The 20,396-nt window shown below is 53.0% G+C and overlaps 1 protein-coding gene across 1 annotated transcript; it reads right to left on the bottom strand.

Moving 5' to 3' along the window:
• Window positions 1-4,622: 4,622 nt before the first annotated feature.
• Window positions 4,623-14,410, bottom strand: LOC127042132 (zinc finger protein 707-like). Its single transcript, XM_050935766.1, has 4 exons — window positions 14,267-14,410; window positions 9,659-9,785; window positions 7,750-7,832; window positions 4,623-5,485 (listed from the first exon to the last, which is right to left on the bottom strand). Exons 2-4 carry the CDS (start codon window positions 9,690-9,692, stop codon window positions 5,318-5,320), a joined length of 285 nt encoding a protein of 94 aa, XP_050791723.1. The 5' UTR covers window positions 9,693-9,785; window positions 14,267-14,410; the 3' UTR covers window positions 4,623-5,317.
• Window positions 14,411-20,396: the final 5,986 nt, after the last annotated feature.

Raw genomic sequence — 20,396 nt, 5'->3', positions numbered from 1 at the left:
TGTTATAATTCTAGAGAAACAAGCTGGTTTAGGTCTGAATGGGATTTTCCGGACAGACTGGTGTTCAATGAAATTTCTCCAACCAATCCTCGATTCCCGGGCTTTATCCCTGCCTCGGGAGTGTGTTTACTGGCGGTTAGAACAGGAGTCGGGACTGGTGGTTTCTCTTTCTGGCTCTGCCAGTGCCTTGCTGTGTATGCGCTTGGGTAGGTCACTTCCCTTCTCTGGACCTCAGGCTCCTCCCATCTTCCCAATGGGAACAGGGACAGTTCTCGAACTCTGGGCAGTTGTGGAGCCTGAGTGAGATAAGGGCGTTAAAGCCTCTGTAAAGGAGAAGGGGAGTTTCACAGTGTTCAGCACCAAGGAATTCTAAAGTTTGCTAAAATGTCTAGTCTAGTGGAAACAGAAATGGTCAAGGCCAATCTTTAACCAGTGCCTTTTTTAAAGCCCATTCAGGATGTGAGTCCCTGTCTTTTAGGTACCTGGGGTTCTTTGCGAGTAGGAGAGAAGAGGTTCCTTCCTCCATTTTTGTGGCCTTAAACAAACCAGGTGTTGTGCCCTAGTTCTCGTCTGAGATCCCTGAAAAAGAACATCTTCCATTCAAAACAAGACAAGACCTTTCTCTAAAAGGGGAACTAAGAGACCCCTGGGACTTACAGACTAGCTAGCCTCACTGCCACAGCTGGAGAGATCCTGCAATACATTCTTAAACACTCAGTTTGTCAGCAGCACCTACAGGATCATTTGGTTCTTAGGACTAGTGAGCATGGATTTGTCAAGAACAAATCATTCCAAACAATCCTCTTTCCTTCTTTGGCAGGTTTCCAGGCCTGGTGGAGGGTGGGTAAACAGTAGATGGGATCTAGCTTGGGGTTACTAAGGCTTTTCACACAGTCCCGCAGGACATTCTCACAAGCAAACGAGTGAAATGCAGTCCAGCTGCAGTGTAATGTGGGTGCAGAGCTGGTTGAAAGCCCAGACTCCAGGAGCCCTTCTCCAGATTTGGCTGTCCAACGGAGAGGGTTTACCTAGTGGGTCCGGCAGGGATCAGTCCACGGTCCGGTACTATTCAATATTTTCATGAATGATTTGAAAATGCAGTGGAGACCATGCTTCTAAATTTGTAGCTGACATCAAGCACTTAGGAGCACAGGATTGGAATTCAAAAACGCCCTTAACAAATTGAGACTTGGTCTTCTTGAGCCAAACTCCATGGTGGGCCCCTCTCTCTAGACTGGGCTGAAGTGAAACCCCAGAGCCAAACACTCCTCCTGGGCAGTTAGCTCCTCCCTTGAATGGTCAGATTCTGCTTAGCACTGTCAGAGCAGCTTTGGCTGGGAGATTCTCCCAGCAGTTTCCAATAGCGGGTAAGTATGAAATCCCCATTTGACTGCTGGGGACAGAGCCCTAGAGGGGGAGCAACTTGCCCAAAGTCCCCCAGGAAAAGGAAAACAACCAGCAGTGGAACCAACAGGAACCCAGCAATGGAACTCAGGAGTCCTGGGGGTGTGCTAGGGTGACCAGATGTTCCGATTTTATAGGGACAGTCCCAATTTTGGGGTCTTTTTCTTATTTAGGATCCTATTACCCCCCACCCCGTCCCTATTTTTCATATTTGCTGTCTGGTCACCCTAGGGTGTCCACATGTGTGGGTCCCAGCTGCTCCCTGCCCCCATCATTGAAGCAGATGTGCAGGGTTACTGCCCTGGGAACTGCAGGGCACCGGTGGACATGGAGTTAGCTGGAGGTAGGGTCTGGCTGCAGGCAGGGCAAGGGGTGCGGGGCTGGCTGGCCTCAGGCGGGGGGTGCATCAGGGGTTGGCTGGAGACAAGGCAGGGGGTGCGGGGCTGGCTGCAGACAGGGCGTGCAGGGCTGGTGCAGGCTGGGGGTGTGTGGGAGCTGGCTGGTTTTGGGCAGGACGACAGGGGGGTTTGGCAGGAGTTGGCTGTAGACAGGGCAGGGGGTGTGTCAGGCTGGCTGCAGGACTGACTGCAGGCAGGGCAGGGAGGATGCGGCTGTGTGGGCAGGGCAGAAGGTGCAGGGCTGGCTGGAGACAAAGGCTGGCTGCGGGCAGGGCAGGGCAGGGGGTGCAGGGCTGGCTGTAGGCAGGGCATGGGGCAGGGCCGGTGCGAGGATGTTTCATGCCCTAGGCGAAACTTCAATCTTGCGCCCTCCCCTCCTGCACCCCCGCCCTGAGGCGCCCCACCCGTGGCAGCTCCCCCCCTCCACCCTGAGGTGCCCCTCTTGTGGCAACCTCCCCGCTCTGCCCTGTGGCACCCCCCCTTGCCCCAGCTTACCCCTGCTCTGAGCATGAGTACCCCGAGTACGCCATGGACGCTTCACTTCTCCTGCCTCCCAAGCTTGCGGTGCCTAAGCCTGCCAGGAGTCAAGCACCCTCCTCTGAGCCACAGCAGCCCTGACAGCTGACAATAGAGGCACCTTAACCCCTGAGTTCCTTCAATGTGTCCCCCTCCGGGATCCAGCTCCGATCTCCAGATACTTGGGGTATGTCTATACCAGCTGCCGAATCGGTGGACAGCGATCGATCCAGAGGGGGTCGATATATTGCGTCTAGTGTAGATGCAGCACATCGAGTGCTCTCCTGCCAACTGCTGTACTCCATCATACCTGACAGGCGTGTCTGGACGGAGGCCTGAGGCTGGGTACTTTAAGGGAACTGCGTGGTTTAAACTTGTAAGTAACCAGTGAGGTACTACAGAAGCTGTTTTGTGCTGGCTTGGTAAATCTAAGTATTGACATAACCAGCAGCGTTTGGGATTTGTCTGCCCTGTTTTGTTTGCAGTTCACCCTGACTGAGTGACCTCAGCTGGCTCCCATGGGCAGCACCGTCACACCTACATCCAGACTGTAGGGATCTGGGGGATCTTAGCGGCCTTGGGTGCACAGATACCTAAGTCCAGGCTGTACCGGTCCCTGGGGGGCTTAGAGAGTTTTGGGGGGGACACAGATACCAATCTCCAGGCTCTAGGGGTCCTTAGGGGGTTCGTGGGGTGCACATATTCCTACATCCAGGCTGTAGTGGTACCGGGGGGCTTAGGGTTAGTGGGCCATAGATACCTACATCTAGGCTGGAGGCATCCTAGGAGTCTTAGGAGATTTGTGGGGGCCCAAGATACCTATGTCCAGGCTGTAGGGGTAGCAGGGGGTCTTAGGAGTTCGGGTGGGCACAGATAGGTATGTCCAGGCTGTATCGGTCCTGGGGCGTTAGAGGTTTCATGATGGGCACAGAGATCTACGTCCAGATTGTAGATGTCCTTGGGGGGTTAAGGGAGTTGTGGGGGTACAAATACCTACGTCCAGGCTGTAGGGGTTCCTGGGGGATTAGTGGGTTTCTGAGGGGCACAGATACCTATATGCAAACTGGAGTGTCCTGGGGGGCTTCTGGAGTCTATATGGGGTACAGATACCAATGTCCTGGCTGTTTAGGTCCCTGAGGGGCTTAGGGGGGTTGTGGGGGGAAACAGATACCTAAGTTCAGGCTGGAGGGGTCTCCGGGGGTCTTAGGTGTTTGGTGGCAGGCACAGATAAATACGACCAGGCTGCAGGGGTCCTGGAGGGGCTTAGGGTCTGTCACGGAGTGTGGGGGAGTCTGGTCCTGCATCCCTCTTCCTGGGACTCACAGTGACTCTCAGCCAGCCAGTAAAACAGAAGGTTCTTTTGGCCAGCAGGAGCGAAGGATACAGCAGAGCTTTTGGGCACAACCAGGACCCCTCAATCGAGTCCTTCTGGGGGTTCAGGAAGCTTAGTTCCCAGTTTGGGAATCCCTGAATTTCAACAACCCAGCTCCAAACCAAAACTGAACTCACTCCCTCCAGCCGGCCCCTTCCTGTGTCCAGCCTCCCGGGCAAAGGTACTGACCCCCTCCCCCCTGCCTAGCTCAGGTTACAGGCTGAGCACGTTTCCGGTCCTAAAGTCACCCCCTGCTCTCCCATCCCCCACACAGACAGACCCCACTCCATCACAGTAACGCACAGAGCATTTCCCGCATGGAGCAACAGTGACACCCTGTGGCCACGCAGGGTAAGGCACAGAGCATCACACCTATGTAGAGGCTGTAGAGATCTCTGGGGGGCTTAGGCCTTGTGGGGGCACAGATAGCTACGTCCAGGCTGGAGGCGTTCCGGTGTGGATTAGGGGCTTCATGAGGGACACAAATATCTACGTCTGGGCTGGAGAGGTCCTTGGATGTCTGAGGGAGTTGTGGTGAACACAGATACATACATCCAGGCTGTATTACCCCTGTATTACTGTATTATTACGGATTACTCACCCATCCTCACCGCGCGGGATCATTGTCCGCTGCTCGCCCTGTCAAATCAGCAACTCCGTTGGGGTTGGTGTTGTTCCGGAATCGATATAAGCGTGCTCGGGGATCGATATATGGCGTCTAGATGAGACGCAATATGTCTATCCCCGATCAATCGATTTTAACCCACCGATACGGTGGGTAGTCTAGACGTAGCCTTACATTCCATCACAGGGACCTATTAAGGCTGTTGTGCAAAAAAATCACAGGGTTGATTTTGAATCAGCTCAGCCTGAGGCTCTTTTCTTTGTTACAAGGACGCAGGGGGTGACAGCTATTGGAATACTGTCCCCGAGCTAAAAATCACACAAGCCTTTTACAACTTAAAACCACAAACAATGACACATACGTTGCACATTAATTTCCTTATTTGGAATATATTGCAAAATATGATGCAGGTCAAAAGCAAGCTGAACAATCAGTTTTCCATATTTGGCCTTTCCTATTATTTTTATTACACCTGGTGATATGGGAGCAAGACTCTCCATGTCTCAAGAAATGTCACTACCAACCTAGGCCATTTTCACATGCTAGGGTACAATCTAGATCAGTGAGGAGTTGCGTCATCTGTAATCCTGGGTGAGATTCAGAGTTCTGCTGCTGGAGCTCCCCTGTCTGGATACTCCCAGCCAGCGTTCAAGGACGCACTGAGTGTCTGTATGATAAGTAACCCTGGACCGGCAGCTCTGATTCCAGCCGCCTGCTTGTTACACCCCAAGCACATTCTGGTTTGGGTAGAGAAGGCTCAGGGTTTGAGAGAAGGCTGGGGGTAGGAAGCTTCTGTTCATTATGCTGGACGTAACCCCCAGTTTTACTTGAGTAAAGAGGAGATATTTGACATTGTGTGATACTGCTCCTGTGCTCTGTTCCCAAAGTGTTCTGAAGCAGGGGAGGGTCTCCGGTAGTATGTGTGTCACTGGCCTATTGGGGTGATGCTGAAACAGGACAGGGTACAGATGGCATTGTGGGGGTGGCATGAACCTTCACTCGTCATTTCCTCTTCCAAGAACAGAAGGGACAGGAATCCTTACCCAGAAAGACCACCGTCTCATAGTTCTCCTGCATGACATCCCTATAGAGGGCTCTCTGAGTGGGGTCCAGCAGAGTCCCCTCTTCCCTGGAGAAATACACAGCCACTTCCTCGAAGGTCATCGGCCCCTGAAAGAGCAAGAGTCCAACACTCAGTACCTGCTGACCCACTCACAACCCCGCTATTCACGGAACAGCAGCACCAGGGAAATGGAAGCTCCGGGAGGCACATGTTAACAGAGTCCCACCCCACCTTGCTTACAGCAGCCAGGAGGCATCAGAGGGTAGAAAGAGAGAACCTTTGTGTCTCCCAGCTGACAGATAGAAGCAGGGTCTTCACATTTATCACATAGCTAGTAGCCAGAGCTAAATATAGGAGATGGGGCTGTCTCTGGACCCTGTTAGTGGCTCCCTGGTAGGAATCCCAGCACTCTCCAAATAAAATATATGGAAGAAAGGGGAAGTCAATAGTAAAGAATAGAAGTTAGAAGGTCAGAATTGTAGTGCCCATTAACAAAGGTTTAGAGAAAATAGAGCCTATCAAACTAACGGGATATCCTTATTGGATGAGATCAAAAGTTTGCTTGCAGCTAATAGTATTGATGTAATATACCTAAACTTCTGTAAGGGACATGACTTGATCACCACAATATTTTTACTAAAAAAACTAGAATGATACAAAATAAACATGGCATAGATTTAAAACTCTGATAGTAAATGGGGAACCATGGTCGAGTGGATTTCTTTCTAGCAGGTTCCTGCAGGGATTGGTTCTTGGCCCTGTGCTATTTAACATTCTTATCCATGACTTAGAAGAGAGTACAAAATCATCACTGATAAAGTTTACAGTTGCCACAAAGATTGAGGTTGGTGGTAATTAATGAAATGCCAGGAGATTCAGGCTCCATCACTGAGAGTCTGGGAAGTTGTCCCAGCCCTGGCTGGAGGGTTATTTCCTGTTCCACAAAGAGGGGAAGTTCATTCCCAACTTCTGTGCCTTGAAATTAGGACCTATCTGACACTACACCCCCATATTCATCATAATGGTAAGATTATAATATGATTAGGACATAATTATGATCTATTTTGTACAAGATGCATCATGTGTGGTGTCACTGGAAAAGTTCTGATTTGCTGAATATGATTATCCTATTTGTGTGCACATGTGATGTTCGTATCTGAAGTTATGGATATTGACTCTGTATCTGTATTTCAAATGTGTTTACTCTGGGTAACACCCACAACGAGCCTTTCAGGTACAGCAATGAAGAAGGCAGACAGTGCTGATGGCTCAACAAAGACAATGGACTGTGGAAGAGCTTAGCCTTCCGGTGAATGTTTCAGCCAGCCTAGGAGTCATGGCTACTATGACTCAGCAGGGCCTGTGACCAGACCACATGACACTAAACTCCATTTTAGTACCTGTATTTTTCCACAAACTGGACTAGGAACTGAGTTTGGAACAAAAGGTTCCCACCATATGGAAAAGCTACATAAGGTGGGGTGTGACATCATCTCTTGGCCTCATTCCCCACACAAGAGAACTCCTGGAAACACCTGAGAAACAAAAACTGATGTGGGGGAAGTGCTGCTCCCAGGATCAAGAGATTTCTAGCTTGTGTATGGAAACTTGGGGGACTGCTTGTACCATCAGTCAGGGTGAGAAATTGCTCATTCAAATTCTATCCATCTAGTATGTTAGGCTTAGTCTGAGTTTTTGGTTATTTGTTAAATAATCTGCTTTGATCTGTTTGTTATCACTTATAATCACTTAATCTATCTTTCTGCAGTTAATAAACTTGTTTGATGCTTTATCTTAACCAGTGTATTTTGAGTGAAGTGTCTGGGGAAAATCTCAGCTTGTTGTGCACATCTGTCCCATATCGAGGGGAAGGGGAACTATATTAATGAGCTTGCATTATAGAGATCCCCGTGCACTATAAGATGGTATAATTCTGGATTTATACTACAGCAAGTGTGCAAGGTTGGGGAGTGGGAAATTGGCTCTTGTCTTCTATCTGTCCTTGAGTGGCTTAGGTAACGCACTCAGGTAGCTTAGTTGGCAACATGGCGCCACCTGCTGTTGCGTTGGGTGATAACAGGCCCTGGAGAGGCTGGCGAAATCTCTAGCAAAGCATTGTGAGAAGGGCCAGCCCAGCGTGAGGGTTAGAGGACACAGCAGTTCCCAGAAGCTCCACAAACTGCTGCCTGGGGGTGACAACCCATCATGCCCTACACTACACAAGTGTCAGCAGGTTTGTCACATGCTGTCCCTTCCCTTTCTCCACCCGAGATATTTCCTGCTTCCTACCACCTCTAGCAATTCCCAACCTCCTATGCATTTACTGGTCCTCAACCTCCAATCAGAGCCCGCCACCCTGATAATCTCTTACCTGAGCCAGCTCCATTGCAGCCATTTCCTTGACCCTGGGAGGACGAGATGATCTGCAGCGAAACATGGATGTTATTCTCTGGCCTGCCGGGGTGAAAAGGGCAAGGTGTGAGAATTCAGACTAGGCTTTTGTCCATTCCACAAGCCGATTTCCCCCAGCTTTTCCCCTGCTAATGCATATTCTAGGTTCTGGCACACTGTGAAGCACAAAGTAACTTTATTCCAGTACAGGCCTAGCCCCCTCCCACCAGGGTGTAACCCTCTGACACATGGGGAAACCCTCCCAGTAACAGTCTCTCTCTTACACATATCAAATTTGCGGACAACACCAAGCTGGGAGGGGTTGTAAGTGCTTTGGAGGATTGGATTAAAATTCAAAATGATCTGGACAAACGGGAGAAATGATCTGAAGTAAATAGGACGAAATTCAGTAGAGACAAGTGCAAAATACTCCACGTTGGAAGGAACAATCGGAGGCCAGAGAAGAGCAGAAACAAAGGAGTCACTTTGGGGGATTCTCCCTGTCATTGTCCCCAAGGCAGCTGTCTCAGGTTTACAAAGGTGTTTCATGTTCCAGCCTTTATACAGTCTCTCCTGGGAGTGCCTCTTTCATGGACTGGGCCTAGTTTTAGTTTTTGGTAGTTAACAATCTTGGTTTATTGTTCAACTAACCAGTATGTGTGGATTGAAGTGTGTTGGAAACTCTGTTTGGGATAACAAGCTAGTGCATGTCATTTTCCCACTGATGAAATGACAGACTTCATATGAGCTTGTGTCGTTCAGTAGCGTGCTGGACAGTGCAAGATGCACATTTCTGGGGGGAAAGTTGGGCACTTGAGAATTTGCTGGTTTTCTCCTGAGGTGTAATTCATGAGTGGCTGTCTAGCAGCACTCAATACTGTGTAGCTGGGAGTGAGTTACATGCTGGAGACTGTGTGTTAATTGGCCAAGAGGGGCTGTTCTCGCGGGAAAAAAGTGGAAAAGGCACCCCAGGCTGGAGGACTGAGGGGACAGCTATTTAACAGTCCAGATTGTACTCTGGGTAACATCACAGACAATCATTATGACAGAGCCTCTTACAACACAGAGAAAGTAAATCCATGTCCCAGAAATCGAAGACTCCAGACAGAGGGCAAGTGTCCCTGGCACTGCTTCTTGCTGACAGAGAGGTTCAGAGACAGTGCGAGAATCCTGGGGAAGCTGGGAACAGGAAGCATGGGCTGGCGGGGTTCGGTGGAGAAAGGGAACAGGAAGGGCAGGGATATTACTAAATCCAGGATCTCAGCAGTACTAGATGACAGGATAGCACATAGTGCAGCCCATTGGAAAACACAATCCCAACTATACATACAAAATGATGGGGTCTAAATTAGTTGTTTCCACTCAAGAGATGGATCTTGGAGTCACTGTGGATAGTTCTCTGAAAACATCCACTCAATGTGCAGCAGCAGTGAAAAAAAGTGAACAATGTAGGAAATAATTAAGAAAGGGATAGATATGACAGAATATCTCATAGATCATATTTGTAAAAACAGCAAATAAATCCATGATACACCCGCATCTTGAATACTGCATGCAGATGTTGTCACCCCATCTCAAGAATAGATATATTGGAATTGGAAAAGGTTCAGAAAAGGGCAACAGAAATGATTAGGGGTATGGGACAGTTATGCCAGACCGAACCCCCAGTTTCACTTGAGCAAACAGGAGCTATTTGACACTGTGCAATACGGTTCCTGTGCTCTGTTCCCAAAGTGTTGTGCAGCAGAGGAGGGTCTGTGGTAGTACGTGTGTCACTGGCCTATTGGGTGATGCTGAAACAGGACAGGGTACAGATGGCATTGTGGGGGTGGCATGAACCTTCACTCTTCATTTCCCCTTCCAAGAACAGAAGGGACAGGAACACTTACCCAGCAAAACCACTGTCTCATAGTTCTCCTGCATGACATAGCAGTAGAGGGCTCTCTGAGCGGGGTCCAGCAGAGCTCACTCTTCCCTGGTGAAATACACAGCCACCTCTTCGAAGGTCACTGGCCTCTGAAAGAGCAAGAGTCCAACACTAAGGACTTGCTGCCCCACTCGCAGCCCCACTATTTGTGGCAGAGAGGAGTGAATCAAATGGAAGCTCTGCATGGATCATAGTCAGGAGAGTCCCACCTCGACCTCGCTCAGAGTATCCAGCAAATACCAGGGTGAGGGGATGAAGAGAGAGCCCCTTGTCTCTCCCAGCAGATCCATCACCCCCCTACTAGCCACTGACTGATACAGGAGATGGAGCCCCTAGCAGGGTCCAGGGAGAGCTCGCTGGTAGGACGCCCAACACCCTCCTCATTGTGAGGAGAGGGATATGAAGGGAGAGGCAGCTCCAATAAGCCTGACTCATAGGTGAACCCTCCATATCTCACAGCAGCTGCTGGTTAGTGAGGTCAGGCTCCAGCACTAGAAGTCTGGTCAGCTTGACGTGCTCCATGTAGATGGGCTATTTTCTTTGCTCTCCCTTTCTTCCAGCAGGAACCCACCAGCAACCCCCCGATAATCTCCACCTGGACTGACTCCACTGCAGATATTTCTCTTCCCTGTCCCACGCCAGGTTGGGATGAGCTGGAGCAAAACATGGACGTCATTCTGCAGCCTGTCTGGGGGAGAAGGGCAGTTGTGGGCATTTCAGAACCGGTTTTAGTTAATTTCACATCACAATTCCCGCAGGCCCTTTCCCTGCAGACAGACACCCTAGATTCTGTCATGCTGGGAAATGCTCAATCTATTTATTACAATTTAGACCTGGCCCCTCCTGCCAGGCTAAGTCCACAGACACATTTTTAACCTCCCTTCTCCCTCCCCTCACCCCTTCTCTGAACACGAGGCTAGAAAAGAGCAGAACCAAAGGAGTCACTGTGGGGGATTCCCTCAGACACTGACCCCACGGCAGCCACACCCCAGCAGGGGGAATATGGAGTCAGGAACTGGCTTTTGCTCTGTCTGATCCTTGTTTTGTTCACTGGAAAGTGGTTCTGCCCCAGGATGCAGCAATACATGTGTCTGGGTGGACTAGAGAGCTGGAAATCTCTCCCCCACATTCATTCATCCCACTGCCCCTTTCAGTCTCTCCTTCCCCTGTCCTCTCTCCCTGCCCATCTGGCTGGGACAGTCCCAATCCTGGGGGCTTTGCTCTCCCATGGCTGGATTTCCTCCTGGCAACCGCTAATGGGAGGAGAAATGAGATGGTGTTGTTTGTGCAGAGTCACTTTCTTGCCAGACCCTAGGACATGCCCTGAGGTCTTTCAGTTACCTGGAGACTCTGGCTCAGAATTTAGTAGTAACAGGGCCCAGGGCTGCCCTAGGGGGCTAGGACCAGCTGCAGAAAGTCATCCCCTGAGCCGGGCAGAGAAGAAGCTTTAATTAAGGTCACTTCCCAGCACAGAGCCCCAATGGGGGAGCAGCAGCTGCCAAGCCTGGTCTCCCAGATCACAATGGAGGCTGCAGTCTCTGACCCAGGAAGCTGAACCCCAATATCCTGAGCAGAGAGGGACAGAGCGTTTGAGCAGCTTCCCTCCTTTAGCTCTCTGGGGAGAGCAGCTAATGGGAGACCCTCCTCACAGGGAGAATTGCTGTTCTCATTTGCCCCACTGTCCATCTGGAATCACTCCTTGTCTTTCCATACAGTTACTCTGGATTAAAAATTGTCTCAATGACACTAGATTTCAAAAAGAATGAGTTCAGAACGCTGTGGAAAAGACCATCGTGTAGCAGTGCTGACTCCCTTCCCACCTCCCTCACCCCCGCAGATCTAGGACAAGGACTGGGGGCACAAATTTTCCAAACGGAACCGAAAGTTCCTGCAGTTTTCAAAAGAGGAGAAAAGCAAAATCTGTGATTTCACACTAACAGTGTTTGCTAAGTGGAGAGAAAGTTATCCCAATGACAGGGCACGTGACTGGGGAATGGACTTGGTGACCTGGTGACTTGAAGCCAGGACTCTGGCACAAGTTGACCAGAGAGAAGGATCATGGTTAGCAGCAGCCCCCAGACACCCCCTAGTACCCAGAGCCCAGACCCCCCAGCCAGGGGCCCCAGACAACCCCCAGCCAGGGGCCCATCAGATATTCCCTGGGACGCAGCCCCCAGAGTCCCTGGCCAGGGACCCCAGATACCCCTCAAAGCTCCACCGGCCAGAGAACCCCTACCACACCATGATTGCCAGGTTGGGAATCCCAAAGGGTTCCCCCCACCAAGAGCCCCCAGCAGCCAGGGACCCCCTCAAGGGACCCCCCCCCACTGGGAACTCAGTCCCTCACTGCCTGCCTAGGAACTCCCCCACCCTCCAGAACGATCTACCCTGACATTTGCCTGGGACCCTCTCCTCTGCCCAGTGTGACCCCCTGATGCTTTACAGTGGGACCCCTCACTCTGCTTCCCTGGCATGCCCTGACCTAGTGCCAGGGATCCCCTCCTCCAGCTCTGTGCACTGGGCATGGCAACAAAACCAGGAACCAGCAGGGGAAGCACAGACAGAGCCCCTGGCACAGAACCAGGCTCCCTCTAACCCTCTGTCCCGCCCCCCCAAGAGACACCCACCCCCACTGTTCTGCAGCCACCAGGCCCCCAGCGATACCCACTTCCAGGACCCATAGCCTCAGGGATGGGCACATCAGAACCACCACCCCCGAAAACCCCAAACCTCCACAACCCACCAACCTGACTACGGTACCCCCTGCCCAGCCACCCAGAGGCCTCCCCCTACCACAATGCCCCTTCAGCTGCAATCTCCCCACACAGACACCTTCCCTGCCCCTGCAAGTGTTACCTCACAGAGTGTGAGAAGTGGCTAGAAAGTTAACACCATCTCCTGCTGGCCAGTCACACAGGCAGAGGGAGCCTGGGGGGTGCTTCTTTAACAGGAGAATGGAAGGTCTGGAGGGCAAGAAAGGTCCACGGGCTGTCACTAGCAAATAATGGCCACCATGGAACCACCCCAGAGGCGGCTGCATCTTAGCACATTGGGAAACAACCCATCATATTCAATTAGAAATAAAACAACTAGAGAGAAGTGGGGCAAATGTTTGGGGTATTTTATATCAATCTTTGAGACACGCAGAGAGAACCTGTCACAAACGACCTTTGATAACATGAGAGAAAACCACCAAGATCGGAGGGGATTTGATGTTGCTATTAAATAACTAGTGGAAAAGGGGGACTGTTGGACTGGCTTTTATATGACTGTCCAATACATAAACAGAATGTGATGGTCCCCCCCAGACCCAGGGCAACCATTCACGTGAGCAGCTCAGACCCCTTTGAGGACCTGATTTAAGGGGTGGGGGGAGCTGGAAGGCTCCCTGGACAATGGAAGGGAGCCGCAGGGGGATTGGGAAATGGGGTCTGGGCAGTCTCCATGGGGGATGTGCTCCTCCCTTCCCTTCCCTGCCCTGGCAGAGAACGGGAACCTCATCCCATCCCACTCCACTGGGAGCCATGTTCTGGGGAATGACCGAGGGCAACAATTTCCCACCCGAACAAGGACAAATCGCTGCAGATAAAATGGGTGGGAAAATCCACCGCCCATCGGAGAGATTTTAAATTGACATTTGAGAAGCATGGAGAGAAAAGGGAAAATCAGAGGCAGTTAGACAGCTGATCATTAGGGGGGAGGAGAATCTCCTTGGATTTTATAGCCACATGTGATAATGAGAGAGAAAAGGGGAAATCTTGAAAGAATGTGTGTGTGGGAGGAAGTAGCAAAAACAGGATCCAGTTAACTCACCTTCCCCCCCACCCCGGGAATGTCCTGGCTGCACAGAGACAGACCTACCCCCCCACCCCAGTGACCTCCCCCTCCCTGCAACTCCAGCTTCTCCCCTCCCTGACACCCCACACACACCAAAGGGGGGGGCTCTGCCAGCGCCTCCCCCTGAGCTCAACTCCTGCTCCTCCCCCCAGCCTGGACTGTGCCCTTTAGCCCCCACCCCCCGGCCCTGCCTCCAGCTGCCTGACCCCCCCCCGCCCATGAATTTCCTGCTCAGCGCCCCCCCCGGTTACTCCCCCGCTCTGCTCCAGCCCCCCCCCAGCGCCCGGCGGAACGTTACGGCTGGTCCGGGAAGGGGGAAGGGCAGCGGCTTCAGCGGCTGTTACTGGGCATGCGCAGTGCCCGGGAGTAGCACATTGCTATGGGGAGCGATTTAATACACCGCCCCCCCCGCCGGGCCCCGGGCTCCCCCTCGGCCCCCCCGCCGGGCCTCAGGCTCTGCCTTAGGCTCCGCTCCACCGCCGGGTCTCGGCCCCCCGATCCCAGCGGGGCGGGCGGATCCTGCTGCAGCTCCACTGTGGCCGAGGCGGCTCCGAGGCTCCTCCCAGGCTCCCCGGGGAAGAGTCACGTTCCCTTCCCCCGGGGTCTCTTACTCCCCGGGCGCTCCGGGTCACAATGTCCCACCGCCCTTCCCCCGCCTGCAGCTCCGGCTTCTCCCCTCCCCTCCCGCCAGCCACACCAAGGGGAACCCCCGGGCCCCAATCTCGGTCGCCACCTGGATCCCAGCGGGGCCGGGGGCAGATCCTGGCTGCAGCTGAGAACAGCGGCTCCGCTCTGGCTCGGGCAGTTCCAGCGCTGCTGGCAGCACGTGGAGAACCAGGGAGCAGCTCCTCAGCCCGGGCTCCGTCACAATGTGCCAGAGCCCCGCCCCAAGGAGCTGCCCCGCCCCCGGGCTGTGCCAGAGCCCCGCCCCCAGGAGCTGCTCCGCCCCCGTGCTATTCCAGAGCCCCGCCCCCAGGAGCTGCCCCGCCCCTGAGCTGAACCAGAGCCCCGCCCCCATGAGCTGCCCCGCCTCCGGGCTGTGCCAGAGCCCCACCCCCAGGAGCTGCCCCACCCCCGAGCTGAGCCAGAGTCCCGCCCCCAGGAGCTGCCCCACCCCTGGGCTGTGCCAGAGCCCCGCCCCCAGGAGCTGCCCCGCCCCTGAGCAGAGCCAGAGTCCCGCCCCCAGGAGCTGCCCAGTGTTGGGTCTATGGGCTTTGTTCTCCTGCCTCCTTCTTCCCAGCACCTCCCCCTTCCCAGCTGCTCCCTTCCTGTGTCTGCAAACACCCCCCCCGCAGGGCTGTCTCCAGTGGCTGAAGTTGCCTCCATCTCTGCTTCACCTGGAGAGGGAGAGATGAAGAGAGGAGATGGTCCCAGGGTGTGAAAGCAGAATCAGGGGGCAGGGAAAGAAGGACTGTTTGGAAAGGTGGTTTTTTGCGGGGAGGGGTGATCCAGAGGGAGTCAGAAGAAGTTGGGCGTCCCCTGGGTGTCCCAATGTTGGCCAGGGTTTATACAGCACCTTGCACAATATGGGGTCTGATCTCAGTCATGGTCTGTGCAGCACCTGGGAGCCCTGATGTCTGTTTCCTGATCACAGGCTCTGGGAATGGAGAGAGGGAAACCTCAGCACCTGAAGGTTAATGCAGCCCTGTGTGCAACCCCTGCTAGGGTGATCTGACAGCAAATGTGAAAAACTCAGACGGGGTGGGGGTAATAAGCACCTATATAAGAAAAAAAACCCAAAAATCAGGACATCCAGTCACACTAGCCCTTCCTGCTCTCAGAAGGGGTCGGCTTAGAGAGGGTTTGGCTATGCTTGCAGCTGTACAGTGCTGGGAGTTAAAGCTGTCTTCCTACAGCTGTGTAGGGAAAGCGCTGCAGTGTGGACACACTGACAGCTACCAGCACACTGTCATGGCCACATTTGCAGTGCTGTTGGGAGTGGTGCATTATGGGCAGCTATCCCAGCGTTCAAGTGGCTGCAATGTGCTTTCAAAAGAGAAGGGTGGGGCAGAGTGTGACACGGAGCATAGGGGAGACAGAGTGAGTGGATTTTTGGAGCTGACACTGTGTCAGCTCCCTACCTGGCAAGTTCCGACCCCTCCCCCACCCCTCTCTCATTCACTAAATGCAAATAGCCGCCTTTGTTTTTTTCGTCACAGACCAGATAAGCAGCTGCTCCAAAACAGACACCCCCCGTGCCCACCCGGCTGCTTCTCTCCTCAAGCAAACACCAGCTGTGGGTGTTCCAAAGGGATCCCTCTGCCTCTGCTCATTCACTGCAAACAGTAACTGTGTTTGGTTTTTAGATAAGCAGCTCCGGGAGCCTTGAGCTCACAACAAAACAAACAGAGGCATCACACCAAAACAAAGAGCGTTATCTCTACTTAAAAGCATTATGGGAAGGTTCCGGAGGTCAGTGACAGCGTAGTAAGATTAATCACTGTTTACACTGGCACCCCAGCTCTGCATCACCAGCTCTGTTCTCTTTATTCCTCTCATCAAGGTGGAGCACATGCAGCACTGTAGCCAGGGAGATACAGCGCTGTATGTGCCTTGCCAGTGTGGACGGGGAGTAAGTTACAGTGCTGTAAAGCCACCACCAGCGCTGCAACTCTCCAGTGTAGCCAAGCCCTGAGTTATAGTAATAAAAGCAGCAAAGAGTCCTGTGGCACCTTATAGACTAACAGACATATTGGAGCATGAGCTTTCGCCGATGAATACCCACTTCGTCAGATGCAACAATAGTCCCGTATGGGCTAGTCAGGATTTCTGGTTTTCATCCAAGTGGCCTGGGTTCAACTTCTGGTGTGGGAACAGTGCAGAGCTTTTGCCCAGAGTGGAGACAGGAATGGAAAGGGATCCTGCCAGCAGGGGAGTTAGACAGTGTGGGGAGGGAATGCCAGAAGTGGGGGTGGAACAGTGGTCTGGGGGGAGATGAAGGAAGGATCCCAGCGGTGTGGGAAGTTGACAGCCTGGAGAGCACAGGCCTGGCATGGGGACCTGGAAGAGTGAATGTGTCCCTCTAAACCCATCAACTGCAGACTAGGCAGGCTTGGAAGAATTACCTATTTGCTGGTAAATGTCAATTTCTGCGTAAACACACAACCCAATGGCAAAATATTTCCATCGATAATCATCAAAATTGACAGATGGGCAAAGTAAGAAACATGCTGCTTGAGAACTTACCCTGTTGTAGGAACAGCAGTGATCTGTGTGCTCTGTATAACCTGTATGCTCAAAAGGTCTGTAACACTCCCCTCCGCCCTTGTCTCCTCTCCCTCTTTGAATGCCTATGAAGTGGCTTTCCCCCACTCCTTTGTACCTCCAGTGAATGCCCTTTGCCCGGCCCGTCTGGCCAGTGGTTCGCTGTGTTACATTCCATCATGCCTCGGGGAGACTTACCTTCATCGCACTGTCCATCACTGCGCTGTGGGACACTTACCTTAAAGGATCCTGACATCTCCACTGCCAGGCCTGTCCTGGGAGCATGAATATGGGAGTGTGAGTGTGACACCCCCCTACCCATCTTCTTTGGCCTATCCTGGGAGTGTGAGTATGTGAGTGTGACACCCTCCCTCCTCCCTTCTTTTGAGCTTAGCTATCAATATAATACATGTGCTGTTTTCTATCAAACTCTGGGGGGTCATTAGTCCTCCCTAAGCTTACTAGCTGACCCAATTTTGGGTTACAGAAGTAACATTGTTTGATCTGTTATTGTTCTAAAGGGGAAGAGAGTTGTCTGTAAAGGAAGGTGAAGATTAAATGCATCTCCTGAGGATGGGATTTGAAGCCATGTGTGCAGAGCACAATGGATTAGCAGCCCATCATTTTAACCACTTGGCCACCTCACCTGAGCTATCAGGAAAGGGACAGGAGGAGAAATCTAAGGCCGGCAGAGATAGGGACACTAAGGAGTTTTTAAATACTAAGCGGAAGCAGGGTCTGAATGAGTTCCTCCCTCACATCTAGTGAGGAGCTGGGAAAGACTTCAGGAACAGACCGTGTTTGCACAGACACATCTGCTCTGCCCAGGTATGCAGCATGGTGGGGCCGCTTCCCCAAAATGACCAGTTTGGATGGTGGTGGGTTACAAATCACTTTAGGATTGAGCGGAATGAAATGTTATTCTCCTTCCTGTGTGAGTGAAGGGCAGCAGAACATTCCTAGTCCGTCCTGATGGAGGGGTAGGTGAGTGAGGAATAGCTTTTATTGGACTGCAGAGAAGTGATTGAGGATGTCACCCTAAACCAATGGTCCCCAAACATTTCACATTGTGCCCTCTTAGCCATGGCTGTGGCCTCTCCGAAGCCACTGTCGAGAACCGTGGCTGGGAGTGGGGCTGTTGCTTGCTGGGGAGTGGGGTGCAGACAGGGGTAGGGGGTCAAGGCCACGCTGGAAGCCAGAGGCCTAGGCTGAGGGTGGGGTTGGGGAAGAGCTTTGAAAGAGTGGGGCTGAGTTTTGCTCCCTCCCTGCCCTCCATGGGGGTTGGCTCAGGCCCTGAGGTGCCCCAATTAATCTTCCTCTGTGTCCCCCTAGAAGTCTTGCCCCACATTATGGGGACCACTGACCCCTACTCGCTAAGCAGGGGCTAGTGATGCCAAAACCCAGGGAAAGGGAGAACAAATGTGGGGGCCCCAGCACCGGAACCATGCCCCCCCTTCTGTCTCTGGCTCTGCCCCCTTCCACCCATGGCCCCATGCACTGTCCCCTCTGTTCTACCCCTTCCCACACTGGCCCCACTCTATCACCCCTTTACCCCTGCCCCGCTGCGGCCCTGAAACCAGAGAAGCTCTGTGCCCCTGCTGCAGCCCCCGGGCCCTAGCAGGGAGTGGGAGCTCCTCCAGCCCTGAGGCTGACATGGGGGAGACTTTTCCAGAAGGACTCAATTTGGCTAGGGACTCTAGTCATGGGCCCCACTGTTCCCTTGGCAACGCAAGGTTTGGGGAGGCTGAGCCCCCCCGAGCCTCCATGACAAGCCGGCCAGGCTACCACTGCTCAGTGGGTGGCCCGTCTCTCTGTGTTTTCTGCTGCTTGTGCTGGGGAGCCTCGCCAGCACTAGGGGTGGGGCCCCCCAGTAGTCGCCCAGGGCTCCAGGAGGTCAAAGGGCACCGTGTGGCAGTGCAAAGGTGCTCACTACTCTCCCCTGCCCCAATGCTCCTCCATGGGCCCATAGACGGTTGGGGGGGAGCGAGGAGCAGCACTATGTGCTCCATGCGTCCTGGTCACTTTCCCCACCTGGGCTGTGCTGTGAGGGGAGCATCAGAAGCTGCTGCTCTCTGCCCTCCCCTTATGCAGCCCAGCTGAGGAAAGTGACCTGGATGCAGGGAGCTCGGATGATCTCGCTTCTTGCCCCCACATCCCACAGCCCCTAGGGGTGCCTGGAGGAGCAGCATTCCAGGGAGGAGTGGGGGGCAGCAATGCCAGCTGCTCCATGCACACAGGTCAGTGTCCCCACATGGGCGCAGGAGGGGGTGCAGGAGTTTCTGTGATGCCTATTCTATCAATATCGTCACTCAATACCAGGCACTCAAATTCACCCGTCTTAGTACTTAGACATATAGCATTTGTGTTTAAGCATTTATAAAATGTGTCCCATTTTAGCTGTCTGCTATTACGTGATGTAATTGAGGGAGACTCTTTCATTTCACTGTTTCTCATCAGATCCTACCTTTACATTATTATCTTCCATCCTCTCCTCCTTACTAGGCTATAGAGAATCCCTGTGAATAGTTCCTCTCCTAACGGATGTCTCTGTCTGAACCCTGTGCTCCTCAGCGCCTCTTGGCTTTCCCCCAGCTCTGAGGCTGTGTCTACACCGCACACCTTACCACGGTGCAGCTGTGCCACTCTAACCATGCTATTGTAAGGTGCACTGTGTGGCCATCCTTATCGCTGGGAGAGAGCTTCCCCAGCAACAAAACCAAACCACCTCCAACGAGGGGCAAGAGCTTCGTCACCGGGAGCACAGCTCCACCTACAAAGCGCTGTTCACACTGCTGCTTTGCATGGCTCAAATTTTGGCATTCGAGGAGTGTTTTTTCTCACCCCTAAGTGACAAAATTTTTAACAACAAAAGCCTAAGTTTAAAAAAAAACTCCTCTGCAACCTTTTTAATTTTACCTTTATACAACCTTTGTACTGTCTCCAGTTTTCGTGCCCAAAGTCCCCCAGGAAAAGGAAAACAACCAGCAGTGGAACCAGTAGGAAACCCAACAATAGAACTCAGGAAACCTCGGGGTGTGCTAGGCTGACCAGATGTCCTGATTTAATAGGGACAGTCCGAATTTTGGGGTCTTTTTCTTATCTAGGATCCTATTACCCCCCACCCCATCCCGATTTTTCACACTTTCTGTCTGGTCACCCTAGGGTGTGCATGTGTGGATCCCAACTTCTCCCTGCCCCCCTCATTTAAGCAGTTGTGCAGGGTTACTGCCCTGGGAACTGCAGGTCACCAGTGGACATGGGGTTGGCTGGAGGTAGGGTCTGGCTGCAGCCAGGGCAAGGGATGCGGGGCTGGCTGGCTTAAGGCAGGGGGGTGCATCAGGGGTTGGCTGGAGACAGGGCAGGGGGTATGGAGCTGGCTGCAGACAGGGGGTGCAGGGCTGGTGGAGGCTGGAGAGGTGTGGGGGCTGGCTGGCTTTGGGCAGGGCCACAGGAGGGTGCGGCAGGAGTTGGCTGGAGACAGGGCAGGGGGTGTGTCAGGAGCTGGCTGCAGGGCTGGCTGCAGGCAAGGCAGGGAGGATGCGCCTGGTGCGGGCAGGGCAGAAGGTGCAGGGCTGGCTGGAGACAGAGACTGGCTGCAGTCAGGGCATGGGGCAGGGCCGGTGCAAGGATGTTTCTTGCCCTAGGCGAAACTTCCACCT

Source organism: Gopherus flavomarginatus, unplaced genomic scaffold, assembly GCF_025201925.1.
Source record: "Gopherus flavomarginatus isolate rGopFla2 unplaced genomic scaffold, rGopFla2.mat.asm mat_scaffold_280_arrow_ctg1, whole genome shotgun sequence".
NCBI lineage: Eukaryota > Metazoa > Chordata > Testudines > Testudinidae > Gopherus > Gopherus flavomarginatus.
Note: the sequence above shows the minus strand (reverse complement) of the source record. Positions and strands in the feature narration are given on the sequence as shown.

Excerpts from the sequence above, each read along its gene's own strand:
- LOC127042132 (XM_050935766.1), bottom strand. The coding sequence starts at position 9,692 with ATGCAGGAGAACTATGAGACAGTGGTTTTGCTGG. Across the intron at positions 7,833-9,658 it reads TGAGACAGTGGTTTTGCTGG|GCCAGAGAATAACATCCATG; the intron begins GTAAGTGTTCCT and ends TCACCCCGGCAG. Across the intron at positions 5,486-7,749 it reads CTGCAATGGAGCTGGCTCAG|GGGCCGATGACCTTCGAGGA; the intron begins GTAAGAGATTAT and ends TTGCTCTTTCAG.